Source organism: Brienomyrus brachyistius, chromosome 9, assembly GCF_023856365.1.
Source record: "Brienomyrus brachyistius isolate T26 chromosome 9, BBRACH_0.4, whole genome shotgun sequence".
In the NCBI taxonomy this organism is placed as follows: domain Eukaryota; kingdom Metazoa; phylum Chordata; class Actinopteri; order Osteoglossiformes; family Mormyridae; genus Brienomyrus; species Brienomyrus brachyistius.
This window is the reverse complement of record NC_064541.1, coordinates 21,165,652-21,180,457: the sequence shown is the minus strand read 5'-3', so window position 1 is coordinate 21,180,457 and position 14,806 is coordinate 21,165,652. Positions and strand designations below refer to the sequence as shown.

General features: G+C 52.3%; 1 protein-coding gene across 1 annotated transcript; it reads right to left on the bottom strand.

Moving 5' to 3' along the window:
* Positions 1-825: 825 nt before the first annotated feature.
* Positions 826-5,542, bottom strand: LOC125748729 (ataxin-1-like). The gene is made up of 2 exons (XM_049025235.1): positions 3,687-5,542; positions 826-2,835 (listed from the first exon to the last, which is right to left on the bottom strand). The coding sequence occupies exons 1-2, from the start codon at positions 5,511-5,513 to the stop codon at positions 2,257-2,259; spliced, it is 2,406 nt and encodes an 801-aa protein (XP_048881192.1). The 5' UTR covers positions 5,514-5,542; the 3' UTR covers positions 826-2,256.
* Between the last annotated feature and the right edge of the window lie 9,264 nt (positions 5,543-14,806).

The window sequence follows — 14,806 nt, the reverse complement described above, 5'->3', positions numbered from 1 at the left end:
CTAGATCAGCCAAATAATCCCATCACAGGTCACCTCTACATGCACACACCTCCTCCTGTGCCTGTTTAGTCAGCCACCTGCCTCTTCTCACAGAACGATCAGCATGCCTCCTGTAGCATCATGCCATGCTTCGGAGGACAGCACGCTTCACTCGTTTCCACCCAGCTGACAGTACACATCACTCTAGAGTAGGGAAGGGCAGTTTTACCCAGAAAGGGCCGCTGTGTGTGCGGGTTATCGCTGCAACTCCCTAATTAGGTTACTAATTAGAGGACTGATTGGCTGAAGAGTCCTCGCACCTGGGTTTGAACAGCTGACCTAAAGGTTACCCCAAAAACCCGCACAGACACCGGCCCTTTGCGGATTTGATTGGCCACCCCTGCTCTACAGCACTGTTGCCCAATCCAGTCTTTGGGGACCCACAGACAGTCCACGTTTTTCACCCTCCCAGCTCCCTGTCAGACAGTCCACATTTTTGCTCCGGGAGCTGGGAGGGAGCAAAAACATGGACTGGCTGTGGGTCCCCAAGGACCAGATTGGGAAACACAGAGTGATGAGAGGTTGAGAAGCCCAGCAGACCCAACGGAACTTGATCCAGTCTGGGCTTCCTCACCACTGGCACCTAATGCATTCTAGCTGAGATCAAACTCAGGTTGGGTGCACCTCCCTTTGACAAGGGCTCTCCTGGGAAAGCTCAAAGATTAATAACAAAAAAAAACTTCTACAAAGGGCAACATGAGAAATATCTATTTAGCATTTTATCCTGCGTTCAATTAACTAGGGAAGCTATAGAACTGCCTTGTGTGTTAATAACAGGTAGTGTAGGTGGTGCTGTTGGCTACTGACAAACATGTGAGGAAGGTGAGACTGTGAAGATGAAGTTGCACAGGGTGAGCTGGATGCTGCATCCCAAATGCTGTGGCAGTGCTTACGAGCCACAGCACCGCCTTCGTAGCAGAGCCCCGCGTTTCCATTGAGACCCGGAACAAAGACCTGCAGAGACGCACTACTGCCTCATTTTTCGGCAGAACCCTCTCACTCCCCTTGGCAACCATTGAAGTTCTAGGCGAAAAGAGCAAGTATTATACTGTCATCCCATCAAGACCAAGCTCTTCTACGGACTAAAGCACGCATTTACCAGCAAGCCAAGGGAGAACACTGACTCTCCAGTTTACATACTAAACATTGTTTACTGACAGTACTGCTCATCCTATTGGCTTTCAGATTAAATAAAAAATTAGCAGAAAACCCAAAGCACATTCCCATATAAAAGAGCTACGACGGCTCCACGCTACACTAAACCAAAGTAATCCACAGAGGCTTCCATGCCCAACCCAGTACGAGAACATCCCTTTAAAAGCTATTCAGTATCTGCACTGGCTTTTCTTTAAAGTGACCTTAAATATCCATCGTTCTGGGTAACCCATGTGCGGCAAAGCATGACAGGCTCTAGGACTGATGTGTACGCTCAGCTTTGATCAAAAGCTCCCTCGGCTCCGATGGCCAGGGAGCATCCTGAAGCAGGAGCAGCGTGCAAGTTGTCAGTTATCTCTTCTTACACGTGAAGTGAGAGCAGGCCCCATAAATAGCCACCAAACATAAGAATCGACATATAAAAGTGCACAAGTTCACACGACGCAAACTGAGTTAGGACAAGGAACGGGGCAGCTGACATCATGTAAACTCCCACTTATGGCCTTGTTGCCATGGAAACAAACAGTGGGCGGGGGGGGGGTCTGCCCTTGCCAACCCGTACAATCGGTACATTGTTGATGCTCTAAACTAAGAGGCATAACCTAAGACCTGCCGGTAGTGTTGCACGACATTGCTGCACCTGGTTCCAGGGTTCTCAAAGGGTCCATCTTTTCTAGCGTGTTTTGTTGAAACGCCGAATGTGGCCACTGTCACGATTAAGTCTTATCTCTTCCTCTGCCTAGGATAACACGAAATGCAGCGCGTTCTTCTGCTTTGAGGAGAAATGAGCAGTAAGGTGGCTCTTAAGAGGAAATTAAAGTCACAAACAGGTATGGTTGACCCTCTTATCTACCTAACAAATACAACAGCATTGATTCGCCATGTAATACCAAGTGCAAAGAACCCCAAAGTCCTAAAGTAAAGAAAAGTAATTTGATAACAAAAATACTAACGGACAAATAGCCTACAGTACAGTTATCTGGTTTGAAAACAAAACGAAATACCAAATAAAAGCTGAGTGTGTTTTTCAACTCTCTCTATTAGTTAAAGTTCTCTCAGCATTCATTTCCCTATAATTGACCGGCCTTCGATGCAAATTTTGACCTCCTGAGGAATAAAAGAGGGCTTGGGCAGTGTCAACGGGGGCTCCTCGTCTGACTTCTCCACCTGGCGGCCCTCTGGGGCAGACCACCTCCGCTTCCTGCCTGTAGGTCTGTCAGCTCCACCTGGATCCGCCAAGGGTGTCTGCGCCGACGAGCTTTTCTTATCTTCACATGCCAGTTCCCCGTTTTCCAAGACAGCCTGGGCGCAGGTGGGTTCCACCATCCCAACAGTACTCCTGGGCCACTGCTTTGGCCCGTTGTCCCGCTCCCCGGAGTGACTCCCCCTGCTCCGGCACCCTGAGTCCACCTTATGGGGCTTAGCCAGGGAGTCACCATTGCTGTCTGCCGAGTCCAGAGTCTGACTTCTCCGCAGGGAGCCGTTCTTCAAGTTCTTGAGGGTGAGGGAGATGCAGACATCGCCCACAGACAGCTTAGCGCACGACAGCTCAAACAGCTGGGTGGTTCTGTCCGGGCAGCAGGACGACCAGCCCTGGCCGAACACGAAGAAGGGATATTCCAGCAGAACCTCCACACTCACCTGGCAGGGAGAGACAGAAGAAGGTTATGAGAGACACGTATACAGACCAAAATTTGAGTGGGATTTTCTGGTGTTCCTTAAGCGATGTGATCAGTCAGAAAGCACAGAAGAAACAAGTATGGTAAAACTGGCCAAGATGAGAGACCAGACAGCAGATCCAGGCAAGTACATCGCTCTTTCAAAAGTGATTCTGGGAGAACAAGCTGAAACCAGCCAAACAGTCTGTGTTGTACGTGTCCATTTGTCAAGTGTTTTGTATGTAGTGTCCTAATATCCAGCTATTATAATGTCAGACTAAATGGAGTAAAACGTTCCGACATGGGGTGTATAACGTGAAAGAATTCTGCCTGTGGTGAGCAAGGGAAGCCTGGAACAACGGCTCCTCTGTGTCCTTTAATAACGGCCCCACGTGAGAGTATGAGAGTGTGGCCGCCTGGACATGTCTGCTAAACCACGGGACTAGGATGGGTGTGTCTTTAGAAAATGACGTCACTGCACAGCAAGAGACTTATGGGGAAATGTTCCTTCAGTGTGTATTCAGCGATTGGGACTTTGACGTGATCAATGAATGGTTAATGTCTTACCTCCGGGAGAAATCCCACAATAAACAGATCTGGTCTGAAATGATCAGTGCTGTGCACTAATATAGCTAATGGTACAGTTAATATTTGAAACCACAACCAGCCGATCAGTTCAAAACCAGGCATGCAACCAGCAGAAAGAATTATAACAGAATATAATGGAAATAATAATAAAATTACAACACTATGTTTGTTCCTGAAAGATGGAAATGTTAATATAAAAAAGATATAACTTTATTTTTCTGCATTTATATTGCTGTGTTATCTCACCTGTGCCCTGTGCTCCCCGACTGCAAACTGAATAATGGCGGAATTGGGCGTCTGGCTGCCATCGATTCGCTCCACCGTGCTGGAGTCGATCTTCAGCTCGCCGCTGATCTCTGCGCTCTGGATGAAATCCTCGGTCTTCAGGTCCTCCACACGCTTCAGCTCGCCGTCTGCCAGCTGAATGATGGAGCCCTTCATGAAGTAGGGGGGCAACGAGGGGCAGGAAGAGGGCGGTGGTGGCGAGGCGGGCGGGGGCGAGGCCAGGACGCCTGCAGCAGGTGTGGCTGAAACCATGGGCAGGTGGAGCTCGGTCTGCACCACGGCAGCCGCGTGGTAGGGGGCCAGGGACTGGTGCTCTCCAGGGCGGAACACCTCGCACTTGGGGAGGGTTGCAGCCACGTAGGCTTGAGGCAGCGCCGTGGAGAATGGCTGGGTGACGGTGGAGGCCACTGGCGGGGGTGGCTCCAGCTCGGGAGCTGTGCCGCTGCTGACCGGGATGAGCAGTGGCTGACTGGCGGGAATGAGCAGGTGCTGGGGAAGTCCAGCATGGTAGCTGACTGGCTGCTGCTGTGCCTGGCTGGCCCCTGCGATGTAGCCGATGATGGGTGGCTGGCCTGCGGGGTAGAAGCCGGCCGTCGGGAGGCCCATGGGCAGTGTCTCTGTGGTCTGCACCGCCTGGATGACGGTGGGAGGGGGCTGGGAGGCTGCCGGAGCCTTCGGGCCCTCCAGCGAGGAGAAGCTGAAAGGGGAGGTGCGGGAGATGGGCTTCCCCGGGCCACACCTCTCCGTGTGGCTGGTCGATTTCTCCAGGCTCCCCTCTATGTTGCCGCCGCGCCCATGGTTGTTGGGCACCAGTGTCAGTGAGGTCCGCAGTGCCGGCGTGTCTTTCGCATAATCGGCGTGGAGCACGACCTGCCTGGCATCGTAGTGGTGCTGTTGGTGCTGGCTGGAGCCTCCCTTGACCCCGCCTACCTGCTTGGGTCGGCCAGCGTCCGGCATAGAGACGTAGTGCCGGCTCTTCTCCACCTCACCATTCAGCAGCTCTCGTCCGTTTCCATCCGCTTTCTCGGCACCAGACCCATCAGTGTACCGGACCACTACTTGCGAAGGGGCAAGGGTGAGGGTCTGGGGAACAACGGCAGGGTTGGGGTGGAGGTGCAGGGGCACATGGGCAGCGGACGTGGGGAGAGCCCTGGCTGCGACGCTCAGGGGGGTGCTGGCAATCTGCACGTACTGGCTGGCCGGGTGCACGGGGTGGGGGAGCGATGGGAGGACTCCGGCCGCGAGCAGACCCGGCGAGCCGCTCAGCTGCGGGTGCTGCTCTGCTCTAGAAGCCGACGAGATGCCGTAACCCTCCAGCTGGGGGCGCTGCGTGGTGACGGCTGGAGCTGATGTAATTGTAGAGGAGGAGATCACCTGCGAGGAGATGTACCCGGCATAGGGCCCCGTGAAGGCCGGGCTGATGAACTGCACACTGGGGGGCAGCTGGGCGTACTGGATTGCCCCCCCATGTTGCGAGAGGGGTGAGGAGTACACAGCAGAGAGGGACGTGAGCGCCGCCCCTGAGGTCAGAGAGGTGGAGGAGGATTGGGGAGAGTGCTCAGCGATGGCAGGGAGGGGGTTTTGCGGGGGGGCGGTGTCGTCGTCAGCGGGGGTGGGGCCGTGCCTGATGGCGCTCTGCCTGCTGGCCATGCTGGCGAGCCATGCCAAGTTATCCCCTCGCAGAGCCTCACTGCCAGCCGTGGCCCCCACCGGCTTCTCCTCCAGTGCCAGTATCTCCCGCTTCTTCGGAGGTAGACATTCATTGCTCCGTTCTTGGTTCGACTTCATGTTTAGTCTCTGGTCACCCCTCCCCCCCCTCCCCCCCGTCTTGTGCTCCTGACCTGCTTCCTTTCTTTCCTCCCCTTGGCCCCCCCTTCCTCCGATATCCCTCTATGTCTTTGAGCTTCTAAGCGCCGCCCACCCAATAGCTTGCTGGCTGAGCCGTCAGTCCTCAGTGTCCGGCTGGAGCGGACCTCAGGCCGAAGCTTGGGACATGGCACCTGCAATCATGGAGCGATCTTGGGACTTCATGAGGAATCATCTCCTTCCGAGTTGGGGGCACCCACGGCAGCGGCAGTGATCTGTGGGGCGAAGGACGCACACTCAGGTTCCACCGATGCAGGACATGACCTTCTCATAGGAAATTCACTGTACAAGCTAGGAACCTGCCTACACCTACACCACTAACTCTCATGCTAAGCTAGCAGGAGCACAGAAACACACATTACCACACATTACCGCTTCCTGCAAATGCAGAGTGACGGCACCTTCTGCTGGGCCTGAGACAGGACACCTTGGTTCGTTAGTTAACAGTCCATCTGTAGCCCTGCACCCTGCTGCCCATGAGCATACAATCAAAACACTGTAACTTTAAAAAGTCATTCGCATGGTTTAAAAATTCCCCTTTTGAATATGCATTTCTTTCATGTACATTTTTCATGTGTTTTCCTCCTTGTATATTAGAAATGAAGGTAAATAACAGAAAGAAACTTACGCCCTCTGCTGGCCAGACTTGAGAGTGACTCTGAGCTTGCTAAACCCCAAAGTGTGCTGTGAATCTCTGTGTTCTGTCATGGTTATAATAGCTGGTGCAGCTGTCAACGTTGATGGATTAGAGCACCGTAAAATATGCTGCATGCTCTCAGAAATAGGAAACTGCAGACATGCGGTACCTTCAACAGCCACAACCAGAGGGATCGAGCTGCAGCTTGGGCCCCAGACACTTCTCCAAAACATACTGACAGTGATTTGCTTAAAAACAAGCTTTGCAAGCCAACCCTCCACACAAAGACACAACACCGTGCATTTCTTAGCTGCCAGGAAGCCATATCTGTTTTTTTTTCACTGAACTAAAACTTGAACTTAGAAACTGTTCACAAAATAATCCAGTATCATGTCTTCAATATAAAAATAGCATAACTTTTTACTATGACAGATTGTTTATGTATCACTGGCATAGAAATGACTCAGCATTTTATATCTGCCTGGAAATCTCTTCCATAGGGAAAGACCTGAAATGCTGACACTTTTAGACATACTATATCGAGCCTTGATGCATCATTAGATTTTTTGTGTGTGTGTGTGGGGGGATTCGTATGGCTCTTGGTTTTTTTTTGTCACAACAAAAATAAAAAACAAGTGCATGCAGGAGTGTAAAGCACCAAGAGAATCCGTTACTACCCCTCCCTCTTCAAGTGCCGTGTGGGGGTTACCCTCCTCGGAAAAGTTGGTGTTTCCATAGTAACCTCCCAAGAAGTAACAGGAAACCGTGCAGCATGAACGGGCAGGTGCCCTGGTTTTACATGGGGCGTTCTCGCTCAAAGCACTCTGCTGACGGTGCCATCCAGACACACGGCCCTCTAGAACGATGCCGCTTGTGAGACACTTACGAGACCCGGCCCAAAGCTCAGCAGAACCTGTCAGTAAAAATCAGCAACCCGTGGAGGGCGACATAAGGACGGAGGCGAGGAAACGAGCCGGGACCGCTGAGAAGCATTCCGGTACTCCAATATGGAAAACTATTGCTAGAACCCCGCACTACAGAACGCAGAACAACACATCCTTTCCCACTGGTTCTGACAGCATGTTTGCACCTAATTGCCCCAGAGATGGTGGGCGGTCCCACCCAATGGATGGCGGGTCCTCTGCTTGCTGAAGGAATTAAGTGAAAAACATGCAAGCCCATTCAATCGATAGCTGCTGCTCAGACACCAGAGATGATGATGACATCACAAAGACCACCTGAACACCACCACTGCAAAACAATAATAACATCAGATACTTTACTGATCCCCATGGGGGAATTCTCTTTGTGCCCCCCCCCAACTTGCCCTCTGTAGGTGAGTGCAAGCCATGAAAGACAGTCACCCATCGCAGCTCCCAGGGAGCTGGGGGTTAAGGGCCTTGCTGAAGGACCCTCAGATGTGCTAAGGCCAGGCTTGAACCAGAGCACACCCAGGTCAGGTACAGACAGGCCCTTCATTCTCAGTGAGCACTAGAGGTCATTTTAATTGTTAATGAAAATCAAGGATGTAGAAGCAGGGCCACGAAAGGTTGAAGACATCAACGGGGAGGCCCTAGCCCTTGGGAGCTCACTTGGTATCCTCCATGCACACCACATAGCAGGAGGCTACGTCCTCACAGTTACTGTCACTGCTTGGTGCCACAGAGCCAGCTGGGTACACCACGTAGCAGGAGGCTACGTCCTCACAGTTACTGTCACTGCTTGGTGACGTAGAGCCAGCTGGGCACACCACTTAGCAGGAGGCTACGTCCTCACAGTTACTGTCACTGCTTGGTGACGTAGCGCCAGCTGGGCACACCATGTAGCAGGAGGCTACGTCCTCACAGTTAGTGTCACTGCTTGGTGACGTAGAGCCAGCTGGGCACACCACGTAGCAGGAGGCTACGTCCTCACAGTTACTGTCACTGCTTGGTGACGTAGCGCCAGCTGGGAACACCACGTAGCAGGAGGCTACGTCCTCACAGTTACTGTCACTGCTTGGTGACGTAGAGCCAGCTAGGCACACCACGTAGCAGGAGGCTACGTCCTCACAGTTACTGTCACTGCTTGGTGACGTAGAGCCAGCTGGGCACACCACTTAGCAGGAGGCTACGTCCTCACAGTTACTGTCACTGCTTGGTGACGTAGCGCCAGCTGGGCACACCACGTAGCAGGAGGTTACGTCCTCACAGTTACTGTCATTGCTTGATGACGTAGCGCCAGCTGGGCACACCACTTAGCAGGAGGCTACGTCCTCACAGTTACTGTCACTGCTTGGTGACGTAGAGCCAGCTGGGCACACCACTTAGCAGGAGGCTACGTCCTCACAGTTACTGTCACTGCTTGGTGACGTAGAGCCAGCTGGGCACACCACGTAGCAGGAGGCTACGTCCTCACAGTTACTGTCACTGCTTGGTGCCGTTAAAAAACATGCGCTTGCCCTTTACTGGTGGTTAGCAAATGCAGCGTTTGGTCAGTCGAGCCGTTTCATCTTTTTCGCGGTGCAACATAAACTGAGTGTCTCCATAAACATCAGAAGCACCACGGCCTCACACCTCCAGGGCTGAGGGTTTGACTGCCGCCCCCCCTGCATGTAAGGGTTTCTTCCCAGTCTATAAACATATGGTCAGCAGTCTCTAAAGAGTGTGACTGGCATCCCGTCCAGGGTGTGCCCAGTGCCTCCCGGGACTGACTCCAGCCTCACCACAATCCCCCAGCCGGCAAGTGGCTATGGAAAGTGCGCAGCTGAAAAATGTTACCAGTTATTAGTCCCCAAAACAAAAAGTATCATCATTCGCTTCAATAATGTGTGCGAAGTTCACTGGAAAATACAGCTTCTTAACAGAACTTGGCACAGTACCTGTGATGTCATACCAGTGATGGGATGTTGCCATGGACACAATTTAAAACACTAAGTAATAGTACCTGTGCTGCTCTAGGTCACATGGAAAGATGTGGCTCATAAAGGGCCAGTGGCTTAAACTAACAAAAATGCAGTGTGGGACAAGGTACGGCACTGAGACTACATATTTTGTGAATTTGCTTTGAGAGTAGAGGGGGATAAAAATAAACTGTAGTAGCAAAATAATGGTTCGCAACTGGGAAAAATTTTGGCTTGTGGGCGAGAAGCTGCCCTCCTGCCCTAGTGTTGAATTTCAGGCCTGTAGCTGGAGGAAACACGTGTGAAGAACGCAGAGGATCACCCCTGTGCTGAAGCAGCAACATCGTTCCTGCCAAACGCTCTGGGAGATGAACATGCAAGAGCTGCGGTTGAGGGAGCTGATGGCTTAAGTAGAGGCGACCAGGGGAGAAAGCAGGGCGATGGAGGTAGGAAGGGGAGGAAGGCCAGCCTCACCCCACCTACAGAGAGCAGCCCCTCATGGCAGGGAGACCCCATTCCAGAGGATTCGCTGCTTCACCTTCAACTCCACCTCAACAGCTCTCTTAAGGAGCAATTGGGAAGCAGGAAGTCATCACAGAGGGCCTACCCTCAGGTACACCCCCCTCCTTTTTTACCTGGCCTGCAGAATCGCAAACGAGCAGCCGCCTGCCCTGAGATCACGACAGATTATGCCAGCCTTTCACCGTGGTGGGGAGATAGGCTCTCCAGATGAGCAGCACGTCACACTTCATCCCTAATCTGTAGATTCTCGCAGCCTGAACACCATTCTGCTTACACACACACACACACACACACTTGAATTCATATCTTTGTAGGGATCGCCCATTCATTTCTATGGGAAAACCCCTAATCCCGGCAATGACAACCTTAAGCCCTACACAGCCCTATCCTTAACCATAAATAACCAAACAAAACAAAACAGGACTATTGGCACTTTTAGTTTTTTCATTGCAGCCAAAAAATTTTATCATGTCGAGCTTCTCCTTGTGGGGACCAAAAAAATGTCCCCTCAATGTCAAAATAACACATTGTGGGGACATTTACAATGTAATATATACATGACCACACACACACACACACACGCACAATCACACACACACACACACACACACACACCAACTTCACTAGCCCCAGACAATCCAGGGCAAAAGTGTTTGTGATGTTTAATATGTTTCATGTGCTTTAATTTGTTGCTGCCTGTTGTCGCTGCTGGGGTAAAGGTCAGGCCAAGAGGTGGGCAAATTCCGCCTGTCTGAGGGTCCTGCAGAGCTCGTCAGGATTGTGCACTTCAAAGACCAGCACTATGCTGAAAAACTCAAACCTACAAAAACAAATACGACTTTCTGGCGTTTTAACCACATTGTTCTCATTGTTCTCCCCCTGGCCATGTGACACACTGCAGCATCCACTGTACTCCACATTAGTCAGTCACTGTGTCAGGCCAGCTGGTCTGGAGACACCTCACTCCCATATCACAGTGCTGTCAGATGAGTTGGGACTTGTGGGTAAACCCCACACCCCACCAGGGTATCTGCAGAGGTCTCCTCCCGTGGCCCCCCCCAGCCCCCAGTCACCTGCATCTGCTGTCCCCTGTCATCATCACCAGAACGAAACTATGAACGTAAAACATTTGAAGAAATAACATAATGCCAATGCATGATGAAAAACAGAGGTGAGCAAAATACTCCATACATAACTGTGCAACTGAAAGAGCGAGCGCATGCACGCTCATGCGCCTGAAAAGCGACAATGAGAAGATCACAGGAGGGACAGCATCCAGGGAGCTCCAACAGCCACGTTTCAGAAAAGCACTGGATCCCTGGTACCAAGCCTCACCCCCCATCGAAGACCTAATTCCCCTAGGTGACACACTATCTGGCTGCTAATTTTAGCCCCCAGGGGGGAGGGGTGTTAGTGTGTGACCAGTCCTCGTCATGCCAAAGCAGAAGACCACTACACTGTAACCCCCCCCCCCCCCCCCCCAGCACGCAGCTCCACTCACAGATGGCTGGCCCTTTAAGAGGCGGGCAGCGGGTCCAGACTAGACAGCGATCACAAACAGCACCGTCGCTGCCTTCACAATGATTCGTGCATCGTCGTTCCCTAAAATCACTCGCGACATAGAGCCAAAGAAAGTGAGTGAGAGAGAGCAAGACAGAGAGGGAGAGAGAGAGGGAGGGAGGGAGAGAGCAGGACAGAGCACAGAGTTCCCTTTCAACAAGCAATATCTGCAAAGCTGCATGACTTGCATTTTCATTTTCTTCAAAAGTCCAGGTCGCTGCTGAGATCACACTCGATGGATGCCATGTCCCCCAAGGCACATAGCACAGAGGTGCGTTTCTGCATGTGCGTGTGCGCATTACGGAAGGTGCGCGGCTCAGCACTGTACACCCTCGGAGAGAAAGGCGACACCACCGGCGCTGTAAAGCCACTCACCCGCATCCCCAAATCCTCGCATTTTACGAGTCACGTCGTCCTCAGCCCCAATCCGGGAAAACACCCTCGTCTTTCTGGGCTCTCTTCGTCTGGATATTTTTTCCTGCTATTGTTTTTGTTCGGTCCCAAGAAAAATGGGAAAAGGGAAAAAGCCAGGCTGTGAGTTGGGCGGCCGAGGGGCCATCAGGAATGGGCCCGGCGGACGAGACGCGGCGCGGCGCGCTGTAAAAGAGCCCTGTCCTGGCCCGGCACGGCGCTATGCGAGGCCGCCGGCTACCCAAGCTCCCCACAGTACTCCACCACCACAGCTCCGCCCACTGCTCTCTCCGTCAGCTTCATCAGGTATTCATTCAAAAAACACACACACTCTGCTTGGCAGCGTGCCCGGACTACGCTCACATGGAGAGGACGAGCGAGAGGGAGAGTGAGAGCGAGGGGGGTAGAGAGCGAGAGAGTGGAGAGAAACGAGGAGGAGGGGTGAAATAGGCGAGGGTGGGAGACGAGTTTTCTCTCACACACACACAGAATTAATCCCCCTAGGGAGTCAATACACTAGGCTTTTTTCCTCTTATCTTCCCCACCGAACATGCAGAAGGGTTTGTTTTTCTCCATGGGGAGAGGTGAAAACTTACCCCCCCTTGTTTTCCACTGGCTTGTGCAAGAGTTAGCACAACACATGTCCAGCCCAGAAGTCAGCCTCCAGAGCTCATCCCAAAATACCCCAACACCCCCCCCACCCTCGAATCTGACTGACTGACTACCACCCCCTGCAGGTGGGGGCAGGTAAAAGATAACCAGCTCAGTCTTTCCTCACTTCAAGCAGGTTTTTTCACCAGCCGCTGCCATTCTTGCCAGCCCTCCCGCATTACATGGGAGATCCCCACCCCCCGCCCCCCGCATCTGCGGCTTTGTGCGGCGACACCCTCCCCGTCAAAGCCGGTGAGATCTGCTCTCGCCCAGGGAGGGGCATATGCGCAGGAACAAAGAACACATGCCGTGAAGCAGTGCACAATAGCACGTGTGCGACGCACGCACACTTTCAATCGCGTGCACACCCAGACGCACGCACACTTTCAAACGCGTGCACACCCAGACGCACGCACACTTTCAAACGCGTGCACACCCAGACGCACGCACACTTTCAATCGCGTGCACACCCAGACGCACGCACACTTTCAATCGCGTGCACACCCAGACGCACGCACACTTTCAAACGCGTGCACACCCAGACGCACGCACACTTTCAATCGCGTGCACACCCAGACGCACGCACACTTTCAATCGCGTGCACACCCAGACGCACGCACACTTTCAAACGCGTGCACACCCAGACGCACGCACACTTTCAATCGCGTGCACACCCAGACACACGCACACTTTCAAACACGTGCACACCCAGACGCAAGCACACTTTCAAACGCGTGCACACCCAGACGCACGCACACTTTCAATCGCGTGCACACCCAGACACACGCACACTTTCAAACGCGTGCACACCCAGACGCACGCACACTTTCAAACGCGTGCACACCCAGACGCACGCACACTTTCAAACGCGTGCACACCCAGACGCACGCACACTTTCAATCGTGTGCACACCCAGACACACACACACTTTCAAACGCGTGCACACCCAGACGCACACACACCTTCAATCGCGTGCACACCCAGACGCACGCACACTTTCAAACGCGTGCACACCCAGACGCACACACACTTTCAATCGCATGCACACCCAGACGCACGCACACTTTCAAACGCGTGCACACCCAGACGCACGCACACTTTCAAACGCGTGCATGCCCAGATGCACGCAGACCCAGGGGCCACAGATAAGAAGAGCAATCTGGGAAACAATAAGGATGTTTGTTTGCAGTGTCCCCTACCTCTCATTTCCAAATTCTGAGTCAGAGGAAACCAAACCCCGTCCTCAGTCTTTTCTTTCCGCCCGCTGATTCACACAGCCAGAGCAGACAGCAGCTGAGCACATCGCCCACACTGTTTACCGTTCGGCCATGGCTGTAAGGCAAGGACAAAGGCCGACCACTCCACAGTGGTCTGGGGGCCCCATCGTCCGAATTGAACACAGTTATTGGGCTCCAACAGTCTGCCACAGGAGCGCAAATCGAGACTCTGTATTCAGCCAAGGCCTCGGGCTGCAGATTTAGCAGGGAATGAGACTGGAAACTACCAAAGAACGCAAGATGAATCCAGAGTGTTCCAGTCAGCAGCTGAATCAAACCTCTGTCGAGGCTGGCATGCCCTTTGTATGCGCTACCTCAAATCAAACAGGAAGGACCTAGCATTCACATTCCGGCCTTCCTCCTTCTCCAAAGGATTGGATTGGACACGCCTGGTCTCATACCATCATGAAAGCACCAGCAGTACCTAGGCCTTAAATACACACCAGTCTCAATGATCAATTGCCTTCCAAAGGGACAAGATGGCACAGACAGCAAGGCGGGCCAACAGCAGAGAAACATTGCATCGCCCAGGCATCTTCATTAAGACCAGAGCCATTCACTTCACCACGAAAACAAGGCGTCATTAATCCCAGATCAGCTCTGAACCTTGTCCACAGCCAGGCTGCTGACAAGTAAGAGCATGCTCTGCACCCCATCACTCTGCTAATAAAATAAAAAAAGAGTCAGGTCAACCTGCCAAATGAACCTGTCTGTGCTCGAACAGCGATGTCACACTACATTCCCGGTTAACCAATTTGGGTATCAGTCATGGGGAGAATCTGGTAGCAAAGCACCTGGCTACAGACTTAAGAGGAAGTCCACCTGAGAAATGACACAGATCCATTCAAACCAGAGCGCCAAGAAAACCCAGATGAAGGAATGCCTTAAGGGATCTTTTGGAATGCCTTAAGGGCTCTTTTGGAATGCGTTAAGGGATCTTTTGGAATGCCTTAAGGGATTTTTTGGAATGCCCTAAGGGATCTTTTGGAATGCCTTAAGGGATATTTTGGAATGCCTTAAGGGCTCTTTTGGAATGCCTTAAGGGATCTTTTGGAATGCCTTAAGGGAACTTTTGGAATGCCTTAAGAGATCTTTTGGAATGCCTTAAGGGCTCTTTTGGAATGCCTTAAGGGATCTTTTGGAATGCCTTAAGGGAACTTTTGGAATGCCTTAAGGGATCTTTTGGAATGCCTTAAGGGAACTTTTGGAATGCCTTAAGGGATCTTTTGGAATGCCTTAAGGGCTCTTTTGGAATGCCTTAAGGGATCTTTTGGAA